At 41.5% G+C, this 25671-nt stretch overlaps 2 protein-coding genes across 4 annotated transcripts; one reads left to right on the forward strand and one right to left on the reverse strand.

Moving 5' to 3' along the window:
* The first annotated feature begins 2083 nt into the window (after positions 1-2083).
* Positions 2084-10424, forward strand: LOC118393910 (putative sodium-coupled neutral amino acid transporter 7). Of its 3 annotated transcripts, XM_035787110.2 has the most exons (13): positions 2098-2236; positions 3040-3237; positions 4142-4645; positions 4775-4828; positions 4920-5064; positions 6281-6425; positions 6595-6693; positions 8187-8244; positions 8381-8495; positions 8618-8765; positions 8856-9055; positions 9153-9204; positions 9279-10424. In XM_035787110.2, exons 3-13 carry the CDS (start codon positions 4391-4393, stop codon positions 9394-9396), a joined length of 1389 nt encoding a protein of 462 aa, XP_035643003.1. In that variant the 5' UTR covers positions 2098-2236; positions 3040-3237; positions 4142-4390; the 3' UTR covers positions 9397-10424. The 3 variants fall into 3 exon arrangements, with proteins under 3 accessions (XP_035643002.1, XP_035643003.1, XP_035643004.1); XM_035787109.2 differs by lacking the exon at positions 3040-3237 and having other exon boundaries at positions 2084-2236; XM_035787111.2 differs by lacking the exons at positions 2098-2236; positions 3040-3237 and adding an exon at positions 2378-2398.
* Positions 10425-13062: 2638 nt separating this feature from the next.
* Positions 13063-17288, reverse strand: LOC118393911 (lysosomal protective protein-like). The gene is made up of 11 exons (XM_035787112.2): positions 16987-17288; positions 16192-16303; positions 15918-16055; positions 15551-15709; positions 15245-15336; positions 14977-15061; positions 14694-14843; positions 14376-14530; positions 14089-14251; positions 13869-13958; positions 13063-13734 (listed from the first exon to the last, which is right to left on the reverse strand). The coding sequence occupies exons 1-11, from the start codon at positions 17160-17162 to the stop codon at positions 13651-13653; spliced, it is 1404 nt and encodes a 467-aa protein (XP_035643005.1). The 5' UTR covers positions 17163-17288; the 3' UTR covers positions 13063-13650.
* Positions 17289-25671: the final 8383 nt, after the last annotated feature.

The following is a 25671-nucleotide window of genomic DNA, read 5'->3' on the forward strand; positions in this document are numbered from 1 at the left end:
TTTTGCTCCAATGATCAGCCTTTGAACATTTTCTCTGTTGTGTGTCTTCCTGATTGTAACAAGACAGATTGTGCAAGGAAATGCACCTTTCTGCTGTCTACTCATGAAGATTAAGCTGCGCTGTCACCGTTTCCGTGTTAGCGCAAAAATAATAAAACATGGAGCATCGGTCAAGTCTTTCTCTGAACAATTAAAATATCTATCATTGAAATAACTGGGTTTATTTTGTATTTCTTTCGAACAAGAATATTGTCAAACCACATGTAAGAAACTGAACTGATACCGTTGGACTATGGCAATGGTCCTAGTACCCCTGGTTGGGACCAGTGTCGGACATGATTTTACTACATAAATCATTGGTTTTATTAGACACAAAATACTCTCCTTTTATGAAGATGTATCTGCGGTACACAGGAGGTTGGTGGCAAAGTAATTGGGGAGGACAGGCTTGTTATAATGGCTGGAGCGGAATAGGTGGAATGGTATCAAATACATCAAACATACAGTTGAAGTTGGAAGTTTACATACACTTAGATTGGAGTCATTAAAACTTGTTTTTCAACCACTCTACAAATTTCTTGTTAACAAACTATAGTTTTGGCAAGTCAGTTAGGACTTCTACTTTGTGCATGACACAAGTAATTGTTCCAACAATTGTTTACAGACAGATTATTTCACTTATAATTCACAATTCCTGTGGGTCAGAAGTTTACATACACGAAGTTGACTGTGCCTTTAAACAGCTTGGAAAAGTCCAGAAAATGATGTCATGGCTTTAGAAGCATCTGATAGGCTTATTGACATTATTTGAATCAATTGGAGGTGTACTTGTGGATGTATTTCAAGGCCTACCTTCAAACCCCGTACGTGCCTCTTTGCTTGACATGGGAAAATCTAAATAAATCAGCCAAGACTTCAGAAAAACAATTCATCCTTGGGAGCAATTTCCAAATGCTTGAAAGTACCACGTTCATCTGTACAAACAATAGTACGCAAGTATAAACAGCATGGGACCACGCAGCCTTCATACCCCTCAGGAAGGAGATGCGTTCTGTGTCCTAGAGATGAACTTACTTTGGTGCGAAAAGTGCAAATCAATCCCAGAACAACAGCAAAGGAACTTGTGAAGATGCTGGAGGAAACAGGTACAGAAGTATCTATATCCACAGTAAAACAAGTCCGACATTGACATAACCTGAATGGCCGCTCAGTAAGGAAGAAGCCACTGCTCCAAAACCACCATAAAAAAGCCAGACTACGGTTTGCAACTGCACTTGGGAACAAAGATTGTACTTTTTGGAGAAATGTCCTCTGGTCTGATGAAACAAAAGTCGAACTGTTTGGCCATAATGACCATCATTATGTTTGGAGGAAAAAGGGGGAGGCTTGCAAGCCAAAGAACACCATCCCAACCGTGAAGCACGGGGGTGGCAGCATCATGTTATGGGGGTGCTTTGTTGCAGGAGGGACTGGTGCACTTCACAAAATAGATGGCATCATGAGGCAATCCTATAGAAATTTTGTGGGCAGAACTGAAAAAGCGTGTGCGAGCAAGGAGGCCTTACAAATCTGACTCAGTACACCAGCTCTGACAGGAGGAATGGGCCAAAATTCACCCAACTTATTGTGGGAAACTTGTGGAAGGCTACCCGAAACGTTTGACCCAAGTTAAACAATTTAAAGGCAATGCTACCAAATACTAATTGATTCTATGTAAACTTCTGACCCACTGGGAATGTGATAAAGAAATAAAAGCTGAAATAAATCATTCTCTCTACTATTATTTTGACATTTTACATTCTTAAAATAAAGTGGTGATCCTAACTGACCGAAGACAGGGCATTTTTACTATGATTAAATTTTATGAATTGTGAAACTGTGTTTAAATGTATTTGGCTAAGGTGTATCTAAGCTTCCGACTTCAACTGTATGGTTTCCATATGTTTAAAGCCAGTCTAGTCGCGCTGTTCCGGACATTATTATGAACCGTCCTCCCCTTTGCATCCTCCCGTGCTGCAGTATCTACCCTGATTAAACCCTTTCTGGTATGATTTTGTGTTCTCTTGGCAGTAAACTACAATTCCCACCATGCACTTTGTTTTAAAAGACGTAATTTTACATTGTCACATGATCACATCCCAACCAAGTCACATGCCACCGTTGCTTGTTCAGAAGGAATTTCATTCCACGTGCGGTTGTTGCAGAACAACACAAGCATCGGAGAGACAATAGAGAGGTATTTATTGAGTATTTTATATGCATTTTCATATTTTCAACTGAATAGGTTCAAGGATATGTAGATGAAGAGGTCGGTATCAGCTTTCGAAGACTATCAGCCAGTGAGCAACAGCTGACTATGATGCGGTGTCCAGTTTGCTGTAAAGACATCAGCAATTAGGTTAATTGTCGTGATTTGTGTTTTTCTAGACCTGTAGCTAGATCTGAATCTAAGATTCAGCTGCTTTATATGCAAAGTTGCCTATTAGTAAAGCTACAAAATGTCTGTATTTTATGAATGTTTCTAGTCGTTATTATTTGGGTAGCTCCAGTGGCGTTTCTATGATTTGATTACATTGTGTGTGTTATTAATGTGCGTTATTTCATAGTTTTTAATGTCTTCGGTGTTATTCTATAATGTAGAAACTAGTCAAAATAAAGAAACCCTTGAATGAGTATGTGTTATAAACCTTCTAAGACCGGTAGTGTATTTCACAGTGGTTTAGATGGTAGAGTGATTCTCTACACTGAGGGCTTGTTTTGAGAGACACACTGAAGTTAGGCAAACTATTTTGAATTTTTGCGGGAAAAAAATGGCGGAGCGATTTCTGCATATTGCACCTTTTTAAGAATTTGGTAAAAAAATATAATAAATGTAGGTAAGGGAATATATTTCCCTTTCAGGGGATTTGAAAATGTTAATGGTATGATAATTCATTTCTCCAAGTCACCTCAACTTAAAGAAAAATCTAAAGGTGGTTGAGGATGATTAGTTGCAGACACGTGTCATCTTTTTATTTTGTGTTTATGGTCTATTGACAGGCCCCTTAGAAAGGCAGTTTGTCAGTTACAGCAGCGCATCCCCTGGACGATAAAGAGGTAAAGTTAGGTGAGAAGCCTGACGACGGAGATGGGGGTGATAAGGTGATGAAGCGTACTTCATGAGCTGTAGCAGAAAAACAGCTGTTATTTGGGAAGTTTGCAGCTTGTGAACACAAACAAAATGACAAAATAATTGAGGTAAGAGAAGTATGTAGTCCATTTCCCTTTGACTAAATTAAGTGAGATGAAGTTGTTATCCACCTTGTATTTCAATATAGCCTATTCTCATTTATGACTTAAAATCAACATGTCCATGACATAGCTTAGCTACATTAATACATTAATTAATACTACATTAATACTACAAAAATGCATAGCCCCTGACAAGCACAATAATTAGTCTGTAGGTCACATGCCTGACAGTGAGGTTTACAACAGATATCTACTGTGACACACTGTGTCATCATGAGAACAGTGACCCTTATCACTGAAGTCCACTTTACTGTGATCCTTCTCAGGGATATGAAGTGAAAATCTCTTGGGATCAGATCTATCTAAAACTAATGATTACATGTCTCTTTAGAATGTGTTTCAAAGGGATGCTGTAAAGCAGGGGTAGGCAACTAGATTCAGCCTAGGGGCGATTTTTGTCAGAGCGAATGGTCGGGGTGCCGGAACATAATAATTTTGAACACTGAAATTGACCACAACTAGGCCCAAAAAGAGATTCTATTTGAAAATAACAATTTCATACCTTGATTACTTTGAGAAATGATCATGTGTCTCTTTTATTTTATTTGTGGGAATAATTTGGGAACAGATTTTTTAAATTAAACTAATTTTTAGGTGAGTTCCTGGTGATTAGTCTTTTTTTCACCAGTCTTTTTATTTATTTAAGATTTTTAAATTTTTGGTCATATCCTGGTGTTGGTGAGTAAAGCAAGGTCAGCCGACAGCACAAGGCATGGGACCGGGGGGAGAACGCACTGACAAGAACGTGTAGGCTACTGGGGAAAGCAGGTTGTGGCTTTAAGCACATAGAGAGTGCTGAGATAAGGTGTCGAGAAGGCCAAAGATGTAATGTGTGTTTGTCTTGTTGCAGATTGATGAAAGGGTTGACTGCTGGGTGACACTGCATCCACTTTGAGGATAAACTGACAAGCAGTCATCTGTGTCCTGAATGTCACAAGAGCCACAACAAACTTTCAACCTTCAGACTTACCCCTCAACCCAAACTCTGAATACCCGCAACTCGGCTCTTTAGTGTTGAAGTCTGCATCGAACAGAGTAGGGTGAATTTGAAGGTGTTTTATATCGTGTTTTTGGGACTGTGCCAGCCGGGTTGTGTCCCATGGCGATAAACAGTGAGGCGCGGGACTGGGCCGAGGCTGGGAGTGAAGATGCTGGTGAGAGGGCGTGGCTACTGCAGAGCCCCAGTATGGAGTCTGTTCACCCCCCTTCGTCAGACAGGGAGAAGAGGGGAGGAGTGTCTGCCACAGCCGCTGTCTTCATTGTGGTGAACGCTGCGCTGGGGGCAGGACTACTCAACTTCCCCGCCGCCTTCAACATGGCCGGAGGCGTGGTTGCAGGGGTGGTGCTACAGATGGTGAGAGCTACACACACACTTTTGAGACCGAATCCTGCACACGGTGGCACTCCAGGAGCAGAAGTGATAAATACTGCATATATATACAGGGATGTATTTGGTAAAACTTCCTGTTTTTGTGTGTTGTAGTCCATGCTGAGTTTCATCATCAGCGGTCTGGTGATTCTGGCATACTGCTCCCAGGTTAGTAAGTTAATACACCCCCCCCCCCCTACAATTTAAGACATTCTTATCCAGCAGTACTCATCCTAGTGACCCTGTACTGCTTGTCTAGGTCAGTAATGAGAGCACCTACCAGGAGGTGGTGCGGGCCTCGTGTGGGAAAGTCACCGGGGTAATCTGTGAGGTGGCCATCGCTGTCTACACCTTCGGCACCTGCATCGCCTTCTTTATCGTCATTGGAGACCAGCTGGAACGCTGTGAGTGTTTCTCACATAGATAATGAACGTGTGCACACACCTTTTTAAATACTTTATTTTAATCCACAAATAACATTACAGTCGAGAAGAATTCAAGAAACTCAAAAGGACATGCATATCTGGACACTTATGGGTGCATTTACTTGAAGACAGTGCAGATGTAAAGTTTGACGGCACTCGGTTACTAAACTTGGCATCTGCGCTGTTCTTCAGGTGAATGTGTTTTTGGTAATAGTTAAAAGTAGTCATTGTGCATAGAGTTGTCTGGGTGGTTTAACTTTGCAATCATTATTTTTTGTTTGACATACATTTTAAAGTGAAAAATCGAAGTCTCCACATCACTCTTGTTACCATAGAATTGCCCACCTTCTTCTCCAAACCACTAAGCTGCCCATGACAGCTGACACACAAGGGGCTGGTATTTCAGCAACCTGTCAGCAAAGGTCTGCTCCATGTAGGAGTCAAAAGAGCAACCCACTTCTAAAATGAGCTCCTCCCCCACAACAACAATATCTGGCATGTTCTGTACACAAGAAAACACATCAACGTCAAACCAGCCTCCTCTGACAAGAGACTGTTTGTGAATGGTGTTACTGTCTGTCTCACATCACTAGCTATCTGGTCAATGAGGCGTTCATGTCTAGCTATGTATAAGTCTTTGTATGAACGCAACCATTAACAACGTGCCACAGACTCCATTACGTTTGACTTGTGTAAAATACAATACAGATCATAGTTTGCAGGGTACCAGAGTACTAGGTTACACACACACACAGTTGACGAAACAGAAGGTCATTTCACTCAGTTGCAGATTGTAGCATTGGCTAGCCTTTTTCACCAGTTTTCCATTTCCTTTGTACCTTCAAAAAAGGTCATCCTCAGCTGTTATTGCACCATCACACTAGATGTGTGTTAGTTGATGTGTTGTATTAGTGTCGTCAGTAAATTAAGTGTTGTTATCACTGTGGATAAGAGTCAAGGGAGTCTGTGATGAGATCCTCTCTAGCTCAGCTATTTTACATGTGCCGTCATACTGAAAAGGCCTTTGAGTGCTGACCAGTTGGAAAGCCACCTTCGGTCAGCCTCAGATAGACTATGACCCTGCTATCAGATAGCCAGCACTACAACAATTCCACTTTAAATAAGACGTTAGTCAATGGAATGTTTTGTTTGCTCTGCTGCCTTTATCTCTCTTACTATCTCTGTCTTTCTGTAGTGATAGCTGCAATAGCTCATTTGCCAGACGGTGTGGTCGGTGGTCACTGGTACATTGACCGTAAGTTAACCATTTGTGTGACCGCCGTCCTGGTCATTCTGCCTCTCTCCATCCCCAAAGAGATTGGCTTCCAGAAATACGCCAGGTATGCCTTCCTGCATCCAATGAATACACTTTACACATTGACCAATTATATCTTTCCACACCACCCTTTAGTCTACAACTGATGATTGAATTAGAATTTGAAGCCTGCTTTGTATCACTAGGCTACAGGAACACAGGTCCGTCTGATAAGGCTGTTCTCCTGTTTGTAGTGCGCTGAGTGTTGTTGGCACCTGGTATGTCACCATTGTGATAATACTGAAATACATCTGGCCTGATAAAGAGATGACCCCTGGCTACATTCCAACCAGGTAAGCTAATTGAACTACTGTACCAGTCAAAAGTTTGGACACACCTACTCATTCCATTTTTTTTTCCTACATTGTAGAATAATAGTGAAGACATCAAAACTATGAAATAACACATGGAATCATGTAGTAACCAGAAAAGTGTTAAACAAATCAACATATATTTTATATTTGAGATTCTTCAAATAGCCACCCTTTGCCTTGACAGCTTTGCACACTTTTGGCATTCTCTCAACATAGCTTCATGAGGTAGTCACCTCGTATGCATTTCAATTAACAGGTGTGCCTTGTTAAAGGTTCATTTGTGGAATTTCTTTCTTTAAATGCGTTTGAGCTAATCCATTTTGTTTTGACATGGTAGGGTTGGTTAACAGAAGGTATCCCTATTTGGTAGAAGACCAAATCCATATTATGGCAAGAACAGCTAAAAAAACAGAGAAATGACAGTCCATAATTAGTTTAAGATATGAAGGTCAGTCAAACCAGAACATTTCAAGAACGTTGAAAGTTTCTTCAAATGCAGATGTAAAAACCATCAAGCGCTATGATGAAACTGACTCTTATGAGGACCGCCACAGAAAAGGAAGACCCAGAGTTGCTTCTGCTGCAGAGGATAAGTTCATTAGAGTTAACTGAACCTCAGATTGCAGCCCAAATAAATGCTTCAGAGTTCAAGTAACAGACGTATCTCAACATCAACTGTTCAGAGGAGACTGTGTGAATCAGGCCTTCATGGTCGAATTGCTGCAAAGAAACCAGTACATAAGGACATCAATAAGAAGAGACTTGCTTGGGCAAGAAAGAAACACAAGCAATGGACATTAGACCTGTGGAAATCTATCCTTTGGTCTGATGAGTCCAAATTTGAGATTTTTGGTTCCAAGCACAATGTCTTTGATATGCAGAGTAGGTGAACGGATGATATCCGCATGTGTGGTTCCCACCGTGAAGCATGGAGGAGGAGGTGTGGGGAGCTAAATCACTGTCTGTGATTTATTTAGAATTCAAGGCACACTTACCCAGCATGGCTACCACAGCATTCTGCAGCGATACGCCATTCCATTTGGTTTGCGCTGAGTGGGACTATAATTTTGTCTTTCAACAGGGCAATGACCCAAAACACACATCCAGGCTGTGTTAGGGCTATTTGACCAAGGAGAGTGATGGAGTGCTGCAGCAGATGACCTGTCCTCCACAATCACCCAACCTCAACCCAATTGAGATGGTTTGGGATGAGTTGGACCGCAGAGTGAAGAAAAAGCAGCCAACAAGTGCACAGCATATGTGGGAACTCCTTCAAGACTGTTGGAAAAGCATTCCTCATGAAGCTGGTTGAGTGAATGCCAAGAGTTTACAAGCACCCATGGTGCCAGATGGGGGAGAGAGTCCAGAAACGGCATTTCAGCCCACTCGCCCTTCATTAAAGCACAGTCTACATCAAATTACAGTTCCCATCATGCTTTGTTTGTGTTGATCAGCCAGTGTGTCTGTTACAGCCCGTCCTCCTGGAGTGCAGTGTTGAACGCCATGCCCACCATATGCTTTAGCTTCCAGGTATCTGTCTGTGTTTGTGTTTGTATGAATGTGCAGGGGTGTGCATATGGCTATTTCTAATCCTTGATTGAAAATGCTTGGAAGTTATTTACATCCTCACACAATCTCTCTCTTTCTCACTTTCTCTATCTCCAAGTGTCATGTGAGCAGTGTGCCAGTGTTTAACAGCATGAGAAGGAGTGAACTCAAGCCCTGGGGAGGTGTGGTCACCGTCGGCATGATCATCTGCCTCTTTGTCTACACTGGTACAGGTGTGTTTGTGTCTACTGTGTGGCTCTATAGTCAGTTTTGAAAGCATCAGAGGTTTTTTTATGACATGGCCCATTTCTTGTGTGATTCGTTGATGTGTAATGGTGCATACCCCATGTCTCAGGTGTCTGTGGCTTTCTGTCATTTGGGTCTAACGTCAGTCAGGATGTGCTGATGTCATATCCTCCTAATGACATCGCCGTGGCGATCGCAAGGGCCTTCGTCGTCATCTGTGTTATCACCTCCTATCCCATTCTTCACTTCTGTGGCCGGTGAGACACTAACCTTAACCTACAAAGTACTGTGTGCCTCCAATGCCATTTCAGTACTACATTGTTGTGTTGTGAAACTTATTTCTTTAGGGCGGTGCTGGAGGGGCTATGGCTCCGTTTCCACGGCGATCAGGTGGAATTGTGTGTGAGGCGTGAGCGGAGACGCAGAGTGTTGCAGACGCTTGTGTGGTTCGCGGTCACACTCGTCCTCGCACTCTTCATCCCCGACATTGGCCGAGTCATCTCCCTCATCGGAGGACTGGCAGCCTGCTTCATCTTTGTCTTCCCAGGTACGACCAGTGTGTCTGATTCTGTGTGTGTGTTTACAATGTGTTTATATCAGCAATAAGCATAATGCCTGTATATAATGTCTGCTCTGCCCTGCAGGTCTGTGTCTGATTCAGGCAAAGCTCTCAGAAACAGCGGTTCGATCTGCTAGGTAAGACTAGACTCACTACCTGTACGTAATCTCCTCGTGACTGTTTACTGAACGCTGATCTTCTCTCTCCATAGCTGGCATGGGATGGTGGTCTACGGTGTCATCATGGTAACCATCGGCACTTTCATCTTTGGCCAGACCACCACCAATGCCATCTATCAAGACGCCATCCACTATTTGGACAGCCAATAGAATTCTGACCAGGAAGATTCTTTGCTGGAGGAGGATACAGGTCTATGCTGCTATTCTGAACTTTATTGACTTGTATCAGGATGTCGAGGATCCAACACATACATGCAAACACACTCCCTCCTGTGACCTCTCCTGCACATCTCATTGTCTCCCTGATGATGAAACCGCTCCATAGCAAGGACTCATGTCACCTATGGAGCGATGCTCTAGGATTGGATGAGAGTCCTGAGAGCAACCTCTGACAAGGGACCTACCTTTTCAAAAAGATTATACAAATGTTATGTTTTTGATTTAAATTTATTTTCACCCCGTTGTGGGCTGCAGTACCAAATCCGTCTTGACATTCTCAACCCCTCCCTATGCCTTTCCCTGCTGGCCCAGCATGCACCACTGCACTACAGGTGGCATCCCATCCTTCAAGAAACTGGGCAGTGGGAGAGGGTACCTCTCTCTAATTGGTGTTGTTACTGATGAGTAATGAACATACTGTTTTAAGAATGTGGCCAAACATTTCCATCCATTTTTATAGTAATTTTACAATTCCAATGATCAAGTGGTTTGAAGACGTATCCTGCAACTGCAGTTCTGAAATCTATGTAATGTGGCAAGTGTATTATACTTTTATGCGCCTTTGAGATTTCAGAAGTCTGGGGTCTCAGGCTGATTCCTGTGGTTAAATGATTGTATATGGCCTAGCTTTAAACAGACAGATATTTTAAATGTGCTTTACTGATAGAGAGATTAGCTATAGACTACAGACAGAGGGGTAAGGGACAAATATCTATCATGTTCAAAGGGATTGTTCCTCAGGGCAGCAATTACTGTTTTACAATGACTTGAATGAAATTGGAAATGCTTGAAATTCAATGACTTTTTATTGTTTCATTCCATAATTGGAGCCAAGGGAAATCGTTTTTCTGAACTGAACCAATTTAGTAATCAGGTTTAACAATATGCAGTCTTATATTGTCATGAATTATCCTGTTATCAATCTACAATGTAATAAACATGCCGGTTTTGTCATTGAATTCAGATTGTCATAGTTTTGTCCTATACCCTCATGTTAGTGAAAACATCTTATCAGGTGAATGACTATGGCAGGTAAAAATAATCAACATTTAAAAATTAATAGATTTGGTAGACACACACAGCTCATTGGAAGAGAAAGTGTAAACTCTTAACAGTCTATTAGCTAGAAAGGTATATTGGTGTACAGTGGTGATTTTAGCAGGTAAATCTTGGTGGGGCAAAAATAAAACAAAAATGTGGGATTAGTGCCAGAAAATCCACAACACTAAACAATACATTAATTGCACTATAACGGTGAAAAACGGTGCCCACACACTGTTAGGGCCTACATAAAGCTGTCCCAACATTCTTACCACTGCTACACCTGGCTAACAGCGGAGCCTTGTTTGACAGCGAAACAGTTCATTTAGCCTCATTAACTGCCTTTAAAAAAAGATGAGCTAATGTGGCTGACTTGCTTAAACAAATGTGGTTTCTAATGACAATTGAGATGAACAAACTGTCATAAGGGGACGGCAAGCGGATAATAGGCAATCCATAATTTCGAATAAGACATGAGCGAGCTAGGACGGATGTAACAGTCAATATAACTATTTGTTTAGCACTTTTGAAATGTACTGCGACAGAATTCAGAACATGGGTCGTTCTTAGTGTTCTCCCTGTACACCAAGTCAGAACCGTATGATAAATAAAGGGGGCATGTTAGCAGACAATGAAAGCTCTTACAATATTCAATGATTACATTTCTCTATAACAGGTTATAGGCTACATGTGCACCACAAAGTTAGAACAGTAGGTGAAATTAAGGGGTAAATAGACCAAATTATTAGGGTGAAGCACATGGGCTACTAACATCTTCATAACATACACTTAGTACTACTTTCTTAGCTACAGTACACATATCTCCCTGGCATATTACATAATTTATGCTGCAGCAATACATTTTTGGACTCACCTTGTGCTGTGCTCACTTGAACAGGAAGGTGGCGTGGCAGTCCTTTGTGAGAAAATTTTGTCATCAAAGTCTGGCATTCTCTCAATTTATGGTGCTTTCAAAACAACTGGGAATTCGGAAAAAGGTCCAATCGTAATGACCTCACTCACCTCATAGCTCGAGAAAGAGGCCGGATATACAATTCCGAGTTGGATGACCATTCAAAACAGACTTTCCCAATCGGAGCTCGTTTTATTCCCAACTTCCCAGTTGTCTTGAGCTCCCGGAAGTCAAGTTTTTGCAGTTCCCTAGTTAATGGTTGTTTTGAGCGTGGCACAAATCATGCGTCATTGACAGCATTGCCAATGTTGAATGTTTATCATTTTAAACTTGGAAAAGAGCCCCGTAATCCCAGAAGTGGGACCACACAGCCACTGTCACTGATTCCTTTCAAACCACTCATTGTTGAATTTGCGATTTCCAACTTGTGTAATGTTTATGTCCAATGGCTGATGAGCACTGATACATTTTATCTAATCATTTCTCTTCGTTATTTATTTTCATATTACAAGGATAAAAAAGGATTTGCCAGTAGATTGTCGACTTGATTCATGATCAGTCCAATCAAAGCTACTGTAAATATGTGATTTGACGTCATTTTTATCTGTGGCCAATGACCTTGAGCTTTCTTGGATTGGCACTTATGGAACTCTATGGCAGCACCGAAGGGGCTAGAATTTTCAGGGACTACCCTTAGACTTGGTGGCCACGTAGTGTCCCCATGAGTGACAGAACACTGAGCCAATCACGGCGCAACACTCCGTATTTTCTGCTGGCTTGCCCCTCCACCACAGAAAGCACTGAGCTAGGCTGAAACACCTGCATTTTGGAGCTGACTTACTCAAGAAAACAAAAGATACCATGTTTGTATGTGGCTTTATTAACTCTATATTTTTTTGCAAAAAAATTGGGGCACAAATGACAAGTCACCACTGGTGGTGGAGAGAAAATGTAAAATAATTTTGCAATTCTACACATTTTTCCATTGAGCTCAGAGAAAATGTAGCAGTTTTGAAGCTAATTCCCAGCAATTCTACACAGTGAGACAATTTTGCCATGACTAATGCTATGCTCCTCTGCTCAAACAAAATCAATAAGTATGCTGCCGAATGCCTGTTTTTTTTGTCTGGCTTTTGTTAGTTCTCAAACATGGCATTAAATCTATATTTAAAATACAAAATATTTCTCTCCAATTGTTTTTTATTGCGGACCCCTGCAGTACCCAAGTTGGAAAACGCCTGGACTAGTCAAATGTATTTATAATCAGCAGATGTCAAAGTGCTATACTGAAACTGCTCAAAACTCCAAACAATGCAGATTTAGGAAGCACTAGTGACATTGATGTATAATACCTTTTGCAACAAGTCCTACCTGTATATCTTGAAGCAACTAAAAATAGCTTAATTTCCATTAACACAGGAATCACTTGTCCTGTCCAGTTAAACTGCTACACTGATTGGCCTGTGTACTGAATCTTCAGCATGGTGGCTGAGAAGGAGATTTTGGGTGCTCAATCACCATCCCTGGAATTTACATGTTTATGGAACAGTCACTTAAGATCACTTGGATGTTTTAACACATTCTGTTATTAATCAATCATGTTCAATAAAAAATGCTATTAAAATTAATTGAGATACAAATGGTTTCATAAAAAGCATTTATTAGAAAGACAAAGAATGTTCGATTCTTTTAAAGTGCTGATTGGCCTTTTGGCCATTTGAGTTCCATGGCATTTCGGCTCCCCCAAGTGGTGACAATTGAAACCCCCTGATTCAGAAACTGCATGAGGAAATTCAAAAGGCAAATGACAGTTCTGATGCGACTAATAAGCTGCTAATCAGTTAGAAAGCCAACCAGAGCGATTGCACAGCATCACCAAAGGAAGATTGTTTAGGTGCATCACATGTCAAAACATTTCTCTAAGGCTATTGATATGTAGTTTGCTTCAAGAAAAGTTAAATTATACATTTACTGAAATTAAGAAATGGCATAGTCCGATTACACTCCTGTCACCCCAACACTGATAAGTGTGTACACATGCATTCCTCCAGAGTTGAACTTTGATCTACTGAGCTTACTTGGAGTGCAACAGAAACATTTAATTTCATCACAAAAACAAAACATTTGTTGTTTCCCCTTTTCCATCCAACTCTCCCTGAGAAAAACGGGCCATCATCCTTGCCCACTAACAAGTTCAATTACAGACACTGGAAGCAGCCCCAGGAGCATGCTCAGTAGGGTTTGTTTGACAGGAAGGACTGGAACATGTCTAAGGCGGGGCCTGGAGCCCACTGCGGCACCATGTGACCAGCGCCCTAAAACAGAGGATGGGATTAGAACGCAGCAGCCTCACCCAGTTGCATCCACTAATCTTTATGAACATGTCTAGTGTGTTAATTAGTCTGAAGACAGTAAATCAATGCCAATATGCTAACTAAGTAGTGCTTACCTTCACAGTCAGGAGGGTGATGTTTCCATACTGCTCGTAGAAGCCGGCAATCTGATCATCAGATATCCAGCTCTGGTACTTGATGGTTGTCTGGAAATGAAAGATAAAAAGAGTCTTCACATTGCATGCCCTGTGAGTTACAAACATGCCAAATACCCTGCAACCCAGCTTTCAAATCTCTATGTCACCTGACTCAAATACCAGTCTTCAAGAGCTTTACCTTCTGGTTGAGCTGCTCCACAAACCACTTGTCTCCCAGGAAGTTGCAGGCCATGTCAGTGTCTCCGTTATAGACTAGCGCCCGGACACCCAGAGACAGCAGCTTCAGATATACATCCTTCACTGTCGGGTAGATGTTGGTGTACTGTCCTCCCACCACATCACTACATAGAAAGTTATGGTAAAGATAACCTTTTGTAGGTAGTTTACTGTTGTCATGTTTTAGATGTCCCTTTGCTGAATTTAGACTTACTGACTATTAGGGATATGTGGGTACTAGTGTAATACCTGCAGATGTCCCAGGCTGGAAGTGTATCAGGGATGTGTAGAGCTTTCCGCACATCACCCCGGTTGAGCCAGTTCATCTGAGCTGTGCTGTTAATGCAGGGAGGGACCTCACCCACAGAAGGAGTTTGGCCAGTGACGGACGGCACCTTCAGCAGCTACAGCGAGACATAGTACTTACATAAAACAACAATTTCTTCCATCATAACCACTTCAAACAATTTGAGAATAACCAGAACAACCCTTCAGAACACAAGACTACCAATATCTAATGCCAGGATGGACTTGAACACTGTTTTCCTCCATAGGAAGGGCACTTACCTGGAAGGTATCCCAGTGCTTTCTGTAGTTCCTGAAGAGCTGGCTCATGCTCCGCTCATAGGCTCTGGCCCTGACTCCACCCTCACAGTCCATGTAAAGAGCATACTCATTCAGCCCAGAATCATACACAATACTAAAGGCCTGGCTCAACTGAGGGCAAGAATGAATGAGAGGGAGAAAAAGGTACAAGTAGACATTTCTATGTTAAAACTGCATATCATAGCCCAATTTTTGTATTTGATGTATAATACTTATCCGATTGTAAAAGTGTTTCCACGTGTACCAGTGTCTTGCAGGCCTCCTTGCTGTTGTTGAAGAAGTTACATGTTCCCTTATCACAGCAGTTTGTGTTCAGATCTGTCCACAGTCTGCAAGAGGATAGTTTACTTAAACACATTGCTTCTGTTACAAGACATTGCATCAGACAAGCTTGAATTCATATTGTGGGCCTATACATACGTTGTGGGGCTTTCAAAAGGAGTTATTCCTAGTCATGTAAACATAACAAAACAGTCTGGGCCCACATGAGTGAATGTGTTGCGCGTTCTTACTGTTCTCCGAAGAGGCCGTGGTAGTAACCAAAGTAGATCAGAGACTGGTCATTCAGGGCATAGCTACTGAGGCCATTACCCACTGCAAAGGCCTGAGAAACACATTAAAGGAGTTCTTTATAACCGTCATTCATATTGGATTCACATCATCCTCTCCTTGCCTTTTCTACATAATCATTGACAGGTGGTTGGATAGGCTGGAATTCCATTACATTGCTTTTAACTTATGCTTAGTCTTTAGATTTTCAGAGAGGGTAAGTGTGGAATCCACTCAAAACAATTAAGTCAGTGTGTGAATCAACTCACCTTGAAGTTAATCTTTGCGGTCCCTGTGGCCACACGCTGGCTGAGTGTCGGGGCATAGATCCCACCATAACTCTCACCGATGATGAAGAACTCATTCTGTGTGAAGTTTGGAAACTTGGCAAAGAAACTCTGTAGAGCTAGGTAGTTGTCATCAGCCACCTAATAGTAAGGGGGAGATAAATCAGTTACTATTACTTTAGTATTCAGTAGGGAAGAGTTAACGGCATGATTTCTGAGCCACTGTCAGTGGAACGTTCAGATAGGAATACAGTGTGTATAACAGACATGCCTATGACAAGAGGTAAATAATTGTGTCCGATTTATTCAATGCATTTCACTCTCCCGAATGAGACCCTGATGATCTCACCTGGTCGTCGTCGGTTTTGTACTTCTGGTCGTCAGAGTAGGAGTATCCCACACCTGCAGGGGACTCTAGGTACAGAACGTTGGCAATCCTGTTCCAGCTGAAATTATTCTCATACAGAGTGGCCCCATCATCCTTCACCTGAAGGAGACACAATTATGTTGTTATTCTGTGGGAATCACTGCATACAATAAGGTTACACTGGGACATACAGGCACACTGAAATCACAGGTCCTGCTAAGTTCATAATGAAAAGGTAACGTGTGGGAGAACTCACATGGAAGGGGCCGTTCTCTGACAGAAAGCCATCCAGCGAGCTGCAGCCTGGCCCTCCATTCAGCCACAGCACAACAGGGTCCTTCAGTGGGTCCCTCTGTGAGGTCACAAACCTGGGGAAGCAGGGAGGTAGAGGGCCAGGTTAACAGGAGATCGAGAGCACCCAAAGACACACTTGGTACACTGTGCACTCCACACTTAATTTTAGACCCCAGGTACAATAGTGTCTGCTGACTATGTTTGTGTGTGTGCATACGTGTGGCCTATAGAACACTAGAATACACGTTTGTTATGTGTTATTTTGTCAATCATTAACTTCTCATAGCTTATGGCAAAGGATGTTCTAGCTCTTAAACTTCTCAATGAAAAGGTACATACTACACCATGCATGATCAATGCTGGAGGAAGTAGCAAAAGAGCAAGTATAAACAATCATCTAGTCCAGCTTCAGAAGAGTTTCCTCTTCTGCCTGTGACTTTCTATTTGAAGTTGTCTATTGTTTAAACATGCTTCAGTTGTCTCTGTAATAACTACTGTATGTATTAATTTACTATTGAGCAATAGCCACTCTTGTAAGTGTATTTAATGACTTATTTAAAAGATAATACGGTTATTTAAGCCATGCGTTGATTCATTTATTATTTCACCCATTTGGAGTAAACCGATTCCCACTGATACATATTGTAGTAAACTAATGTTGTGCACGAGCTGGATTTTCTGAAAAAATCCCCAACCAGAACAAACACTAAGTTGTTAGTTAGTCAAGGCAGCGACGTATGGCATTACTGATACTCACCAGTAATGGAGAAACTTTCCAGTGCTGGCTTTCAAATAGCCCGACCATTGTCGGTAGTTTGGTTTAAACGACATTCCCGGTAGTTCGGTTACCTCGTCAGGGGCATAGTCAGCCCATGTAAGACACGAAACAGCAAGGAAATACACCACCAAACTAACAAAATACATGCTAGTCATGTCGAGGACGAAAATATCCTAATACGCCAACAATGTTGGCCTCAAACGCTTGACTTGAAGTCCTGTGAGCGCAACAACTGCGGTGTCTATGACCTGCATATCGAAACACTGCAGGTCATATGACTATTAACTGAGCTCTCTGGTCACGTGGTCGATCTTTTGTTTTGACGTTCATCATCGGATTGCGTTTCATTTGATAGGCTACATTTGTGCATTAATAATTACTGCCGGTGTCTCGGTTATATCAAGGACGGGCATTTCGATGTATTAATTATATGTTAATCAATCGAAATGCCAGCGGGCAGCAAAACAACTATGGCGAGCTCTGAATCATCGAGAAAAGTATAACGCTGAAAATATGACTAGGTCTACCAAGAATTGGCTACATTTGCCAACATTGTTCCATCGTGGCGTTTAACATATCAACGTCTGATGTAACATGACAGTGAAGAATGAGGGTGGTATAATTAAGTGGCAATGTGCATTAGGTGGATGAGTGTCAGAGAAAATGGTAGCCTGTAGTCGACCTGAGTTTTGAATAGGCCAGTAAAAGGGTAAAAACCAAAAACACAAGTGAGTATCGGGTCATGCGTTTTTATAAGGGTCCCTGGCAAAAGACCCCTAAAAATGCATGATCAAGGTGACGCTATGCCTGTACACTATGCATATGTATGCATAGTGCATGTGCTATCTAACCTCCAATCGAGCTTCAATGCCATACAACACTTCTTCCGTGGCCTCCAACTGCTCTTAAACGCTAGTAAAACCAAATGCATGCTTTTCAACCGATCGCTGCCTGCACCTGCATGCCCGACTAGCATCACCACACTGGATGGTTCCGACCTTGAATATGTGGACACCTATAAGTACCTAGGTGTCTGGCTAGACTGCAAACTCTCCTTCCAGACCCATATCAAACATCTCCAATCGAAAATCAAATCAAGAATCGGCTTTCTATTCCGCAACAAAGCCTCCTTCACTCACGCTGCCAAGCTTACCCTAGTAAAACTGACTATCCTACCGATCCTCGACTTGGGCGACGTCATCTACAAAATTGCTTCCAACACTCTTCTCAGCAAACTGGATGCAGTTTATCACAGTGCCATCCGTTTTGTCACTAAAGCACCTTATACTACCCACCACTGCGACTTGTATGCTCTAGTCGGCTGGCCCTCGCTACATATTCGTCGCCAGACCCACTGGCTCCAGGTCATCTACAAGGCCATGCTAGGCAAAGCTCCGCCTTATCTCAGCTCACTGGTCACGATGGCAACACCCATCCGTAGCACGCGCTCCAGCAGGTGTATCTCATTGATCATCCCTAAAGCCAACACCTCATTCGGCCGCCTTTCGTTCCAGTACTCTGCTGCCTGTGACTGGAACGAATTGCAAAAATCGCTGAAGTTGGAGACTTTTATCTCCCTCACCAACTTCAAACATCAGCTAGCTGAGCAGCTAACCGATCGCTGCAGCTGTACATAATCTATTGGTAAATAGCACACCCATTTTCACCTACCTCATCCCCACAGTTTTTATTTATTTACTTTTCTGCTCTTTTGCACACCAATATCTCTACCTGTACATGATCATCTGATCATTTATCACTCCAGTGTTAATCTGCAATATTGTAATTATTCGCCTACCTCCTCATGCCTTTTGCACACATTGTATATAGACTCCCCATTTTTCTCTGTGTTACTGACTTGTTAATTGTTTACTCCATGTGTAACTCTGTGTTGTCTGTTCACACTGCTATGCTTTATCTTGGCCAGGTCGCAGTTGCAAATGAGAACCTGTTCTCAACTAGCCTACCTGGTTAAATAAAGGTGAAATAATTTTTTTTTTTTTAAATGGTAAGCTATCAACAGTTAGACAATACAAAGGCTAGGCCCAAGGCTATGTATTGGCCCATTGACTATTGAATGTTATACCTTTTACATCAACAGTTAAACAATACAGTCAGTTATCTATGCATAGTCACTTTAATAACTCTACCTACATGTACATATTACCTCAATTACCTCGACACCGGTGCCCTTGCACATTGACTCTGTACCGGTACCCCCTGTATATATCCCCGCTATTGTTATTTACTGCTGCTCTTTAATCATTTGTTTTTCTTATCTCTTTTTTGTGTGTATTTTCTTATTAACAACATTGTTGGTTAAGGGCTTGTAAGTAAGCGTTTCACTGTAAGGTGAAACCTGTTGTATTCTGCACATGTGTCAAATAAAATTTGATTTGATATGAATACACAATGCTTGACTTGGGCAGGAGCTCACTGGAGCTGAGTACTGGCACCTCAACGTTTCACTGCTTGAGCTTCTGCACCTCTTATTTTATTTAACCTGGCAAGTCAGTTAAGAACAAATTCTTATTTACAATGACAGCCTACTGGGGAACAGTGGGTTAATTGCCTTGTTCAGGGGTAGAACTAGAGATTTTTACATTATCAGCTCAGGGATTTGATCCAGCAACCTTTCGGGTTACCGCTCTAACCACTAGGCTACCTGCTGCCCCGAAATATAATATTTTAGAATATCTTATAGAATATTTGCTCAAAAGTATTGTGGAGCTCTTGCACCTAAATATAAACAGTACCGGTACCCAAAATGATTATCAGCACCTATTTCAGTCCAAGTCAAGCACTAACAATACATAGCCTAAGCCCTTGGGCCAAATTGAACAAGTTTAAATATGGTCCATTCACTATTGAGGTGGCAGGGTAGCCTAGTGGTTAGAGCGTTGGACTAGTAACCAAAAGGTTGCAAGTTCATATCCCCGAGCTGACAAGGTATCTGTTGTTCTTCCCCTGAACAGGCAGTTGAAAATAAGAATATGTTCATAGCTGACTTGCCTAGTTAAATAAATAAATAATAAATTAATTGAATGTTATACATTTGTGTGTTTTCCGGTCTTATTAAAGTGAGCGTGTGCACTATTATTACGCCCCTGGGTCTGTGTGTGAGACCTCTGGGGATACGCTGTAGTGCTACAGAATCTCTCTCTCTCCCAGGCTGTGCTTGTTCTGTAGCCTGCGAAGAACTGAGACACAGTGACCATTACTGACCCCCATCTCACCATCTTCCCTCTGTGTGTTACTGTGTCCATATTTGAGTATGTATCTGTATCTGACAGAATAGTAACACAGATAATGTACTTATATGTGATTGAATAGTGCCCTGCATCTCTCTCTTTTCCCTCTCAGGTGACTCCGATCAGTGTCTCATTGATACAAAGGGCAAAAGTGTAAAGGATTTCACAGTCCTTTTCTACACACCCTTTAATAATAGTAAACACCCTTTAATAATAGTAAAATCATCACAGTCAGAAGAGGAAAAGCCAACTGATGCCTCCTAGCCAGCTGCTTAGACAGGGCCTCCTCTAGCTTTCATTACCCCTCGTGGTTAGCCTTTGCTGCTGGCTGGGACTGAAATCCAGAAAAGATCCAGAGATGATTACTGCTGCTTATGTCAGAGGACAAGTCACTCTTCTCTGATAAGGACACAAAGTTTTAGTGGAGATGTTTATGAGTTTCTTGGTAAATTGCCTTTCAATCCATTCTCTTAAATGTTTGAATTCCACCTGTGTCTGCATCTGATGTTTTTCTATTTGTTAAATAGAGGCCATACATATATTGAATGTAATAAATGTAGATACAAACTCGGATGTTTTTGCATGTGCACCCTATCTCTACGCTGAATGTCAGTCAGTCTGCAAGACTTTTGAGTAAACTCATATGGAGGTTTATATACATGTTTTGTCTGGTGCAGGGACTCCTTTCCTCAAACAAGAGTTATAGATGCTAAGGGATCCGAGGAAATAACATCAATGGTCACATTTTAAAAAATCTAAATCACGTTTTTAACCATTGTTATTTTCCTTACACACACTTTGAAATAATATAGAATGATTTATCTGTGATAGAAATACCAATTGACTGTCCCCTGAAATCAATGTTGGAAATCATTCTGAGACGTCACATTGAAGGACATAAAGACAAAATACATGGTAAAGCATACTGAATCATCTACTTCTTGAATGATCATTCCCATATCTGGTCTTTACAGAAGGTACCACAGATGATAAGGCATTAAATGGTGGGTAAAACATTGTTAAACTACTGCTGTAGTTATATTTTTCATGACCTAGCAACTGCAGAAGGTGAATGAATTACAGAATAAGATCTCCCTAGCTCTGGCAGAACTAGTGCTCCCTTGTGGAGACTATGGGTAGTTCACCCTCACTCGCTCCTCATGCCAAATGCCAAGTGGTATGGCTTTTGAGACTGTCCTGCCAAAGAAGAGGCTGAAATCTGGGACAACTCCATCCTCAGGCCAGCACAAACTGCTTTACAGAAACCCAGCCTAAAACCCAACAGAGCAAACAATCCAGGTGCAGAAGAACAGTGGTTAGGAAAGGCAAAATCAAATCAAAGTTTATAGGTCGTGAACACAGATTTGCAGATGTTATCGCAGGTGCAGTGAAATACTTATGTTTCTAGCTACAACAGTGCAGTAATATCTACAAACAATACAGTAACCCCAAAAAGTAGAATGCTTGTTTTGGAATATTTGTATTCTTTAATTTATGTTAGTATTGTGGAGTAACTACAATGTTGTTGATCCATCCTCAGTTTTCTCCTATCACAACCATTAAACTCTGTAACTGTTTTAAAATAACCATTGGCCTCTTGGTGAAATCCCTGAGCAGTTTCCTTCCTCTCCAGTGACTGAGTTAGGAATCTTTGTAGTGACTGGGTATATTGATACACCATCCAAGGAGTATTTCTGTCTGTAATAAAGCCCTTTTGTGGGAAAATATAATTCTGATTGACTGGGCCTGGCTCCTCAGTGGGTGGGCCTGACTGCCAAGTGGCCTAATGGATTTATTTAAATTGACTGATGTCCTTATATGAACTGTAACTCAGTAAAATCTTTGAAATTGTTGCATGTTGCGTTTATATTTTTGTTCAATATACTTACCCATGAATGTGCACTGTTGAAAATAAATCTCCACTCAATGTTATTGCTAGCACTTGCCACCAAAATAAAGTGTACCTTCTGGGTTAACTTGGTCATCCCAGATGAGGAGATGAGGAGAAACACACTATTTCAAATGTAATGTTTGCCTAAGTACAATGTAATTATTAGTTGTTACACAGGATTTAGCTAGTTCAAATTAAGTGTATTGTTTGGGGTGTGTGCAGTGCAATCGCAAAGGCATCATCTGTGGATCTGTTGGGGCTCTATGCAAATTGTAGTGGGCCTAGGGTGTCGGATAAGGTGGAGGTCATATGATCCTTAACTAATTGCACACCTAAGGCCTGATTCTGACCTGAGTTAATCCATAAATTGAATGTTATTTATTTTTATGCACTTTTCTCTCTATGCATTTTCTGACCTTGAATTTAAACATGAAAATAGCATGCTATTCACCCCACTTTTCTTTCAAGGTGGAGATCTAAGAAATTAAGTTGTGACGGAGCAGGGTGTCTACAGATACGCCCTATTCTGACCTTGACTTATTTCCCTCATAATTCCACTACCTTTATGCATGAGGAAACCATGAATAGTGTCGAGCAAACTGGCTAACTGGCTATACAAAGTGATGGACAAGAGCGCACCACATAGACAGGCAATCCCATGCTGTTGCTTCATCAAAAAGTTTCTAGAAATACCAATCACTGATGCATTATTTTCACATCTTGTGAAAAACTTGTGTAGATCAATAGATTTTCTAAAAAGTTCAATTCATTTAATTCATCTTCTAAATTCAACACATTTTGAACATTGTTGAATTCCGTATTAATGTCGGGACCTACTTGATAGTCTGGTAAAGTGCCACCCTGATTCACCTCCTTGCACAGTTATCACAAGTTGTTGCTTGGGAAACTATTCCACTCAAAAAGTTTTGTTCAAACACAAGTCAGTATAGACTATCAAGGCTGTAGGGGAGACCGGGACCGGGGTTTCGGTTGTCACGCTTTTTACTCTTGTGTGTATTTTCAAGCACCAATATCTCTTACAATAATCTTTTCAACATTAATAGAAAGACTGAGGTCCTGGGTTGAAATGGGGACCATTTTTATTCTCCCTACTCAAACATGGGGTTATTATCAGGGTTGAATGTCACACAGAATGGGGTTGGTTGTCACAATGTTCGCTAGTAGCTTATTCCTTTTGTAACAAGAAATTAAAGGAATCTACACAAAATAAAATCTACATTTCTTACTTTCTTTCTTTTCCTTTTGATTTGATTGATGCATTGACATGGACTCAGAACATTCAATGTTGATGTTTTTCTATAAATAATTGGAAGTTTGAGAGTAAATAACTGAATCTGAAACCAGGAACCCCCCCCCCAGAGAAACTCAATTTGGGAAAAATCTTAAACAGATTTGGGAAGAGGGTATGACATATTTAGTATGACAATTGGTGTGTTGTGTTCTTCTGTCTTGGAATATTAGTCACCCACCATCAGCTCCTACAAGATCATAGAAATCACATTCAGTCCTTTACCCCACTCCCTCATACTCACATTCTTTTTTTATTGTGAGGAAGAGGCCCTCTCATTGTGCTGTTGTCTCTTTAGGATGGGGATGTGAGGTGGGAAATTCTAGTTTTGGTTTTGGAAGGAGATGGGGGGGCATCTGGTTGGGTGTACTCTCCATATACACTTGTTCCCCCCTAGTCTCTCATCCTCTGTCCCATGGGGGCCAAATGTACCATGTGGGGTGTCCTGGGCACCGTTAGCCTTTTGTCTGTCAAACAATGCCCCCCCAACAGTGCAGGGACAACACAGCAGCCTGGGCTTTCATGTTGTTCATTGTGCATTCATAGCATATGGCTGTCCATAATGCACCCGTTTCCACACACAAAACCAATGCATCAGGGGTTGTCTCTCCAATGTGACCCTCAGACCAGGGTTTAAATACATTTGACCGTGGCTTGATCCAATACTCTGACCATAACTGGTTTATATTATGTGAACAACTTGGGTTCAATTCCCACAAAGAACACATACAAAAAAATAATAAATAATGCACTCTGTCATGCATGTCGCTCTGGATAAAAAATAATCTGTTAAGTGGCATATATTAAACTGAACTAAATAGTACTATAGTATTTTATTGTGCTGCCCGTGCATCTTGAAGCATTTCCACATTTTGGCCTCCATGCTGAATGTGGGTGAGGGGGATGCTACCCCAATTGGCTGTCCCACTCCAGTCTTCTCTGTCTGGGCTGGGCTGCCTGGGAAGGCTTCTTTGTGGGTTCATAACCACGGTAGACAGAAATAGGTCAGGTTGTCATTTTGGAAGGGAGATGCCCCCTCTTGGCCCTTCCCCACCCTGTGCCCCTTTGTGTTTGACCATCACACCTCTAGACTCTGATCCAGTGGTAGAATGTAGAGGTATAGCACACACATGCACACGCACACTCACACACACATTTGAAATACTTTATTTGAATCCACAAAATACATTGCAATCCAAAGGCCACACTGTCAATTAAAGTACAAGGCCATGACTGCCACACACACACACACACACACACGCACACACACACACACACACACACCTAATTCTGATCCTAACCCTAATTGTAACCCCAATCCTAAAGCTAACCTCTATGCCTAAAATAGGCTTTGAGAATTTTCCTTGTTTTTACTGTCCTTGTGGGGACTTTTGGAGATTTCTGGTAACAATGATTTCTGGACATTTCAATCATACACATGGGTACTCTCTAAAAACAAGACACTTCAGTACAAGTGACTTTTTGTAGAATGTTAGGAGAGCATTTTTGCTAACCCTGTTACGGAAAAGTTGTATATGTATTGAAGTGACATGTATTTAGGATAATCTCCTTACACATGAGTGACTCATAGAGGGTAGGTGCTTTGCAAAGTTGTGGAAAAGAGTCCTTGACTTGTCAAAATTATTTCTGCTTTTAAACTTGTCTGTGGGTGTATGGTTTATTGTTAATTCTCTACATTGTTCCAAAAAATTTGAATGTCATCTTGACATAGTTCTGAAAGACATTCTTATACCATATTTTATTCAAGACACTGGGTCAATATACGCTGAGTGTACAAAACTCCCCCCCTCTGCCAGGTGTCAAAAGCGTTCCACAGGGATGCTGGCCCATGTTGACGCCAAATGCTTACCACAGTTGTGTCAAGTTGGCTGTATGTGTTTTTGGGTGGTGGACAATTATTGATACACACGGGAAACTGTTGAGCGTGAAAAACCCAGTAGGGTTGCCGTTTTTGACACAAACCGGTGTGCCTGGCACCTACTACCATAACCTGTTCAAAGGCACTTAATTATTTTGTCATGCCCATTCACCCTTTGAATGGCACACATACACAATCCATGTCTCAATTGTATCCAGGCTTTAAAAAAACGTATTTAACCAGTCTCCTTCACTTCATCTACACTGATTGAAGTGAATTTAACCTTCGTGTTTTGTACACTCAGTGTACATTACAATATCGGTTCATTTAGCAC

This window comes from Oncorhynchus keta, chromosome 14 (assembly GCF_023373465.1).
Source record: "Oncorhynchus keta strain PuntledgeMale-10-30-2019 chromosome 14, Oket_V2, whole genome shotgun sequence".
Lineage (NCBI taxonomy): Eukaryota > Metazoa > Chordata > Actinopteri > Salmoniformes > Salmonidae > Oncorhynchus > Oncorhynchus keta.

Coding starts and splice junctions, on each gene's coding strand:
- LOC118393910 (XM_035787109.2), top strand. CDS start 4,391: ATGGCGATAAACAGTGAGGCGCGGGACTGGGCCGAGGCTGGGAGTGAA. Junction 6,694..8,186: donor CCTGGCTACATTCCAACCAG/GTAAGCTAATTG, acceptor TGTCTGTTACAG/CCCGTCCTCCTGGAGTGCAG. Junction 9,205..9,278: donor ACAGCGGTTCGATCTGCTAG/GTAAGACTAGAC, acceptor CTCTCTCCATAG/CTGGCATGGGATGGTGGTCT.
- LOC118393911 (XM_035787112.2), bottom strand. CDS start 17,162: ATGACTAGCATGTATTTTGTTAGTTTGGTGGTGTATTTCCTTGCTGTT. Junction 15,062..15,244: donor CACGGCCTCTTCGGAGAACA/GTAAGAACGCGC, acceptor ATCCTCTTGCAG/ACTGTGGACAGATCTGAACA. Junction 13,959..14,088: donor TGGAGCAGCTCAACCAGAAG/GTAAAGCTCTTG, acceptor TTTCATTTCCAG/ACAACCATCAAGTACCAGAG.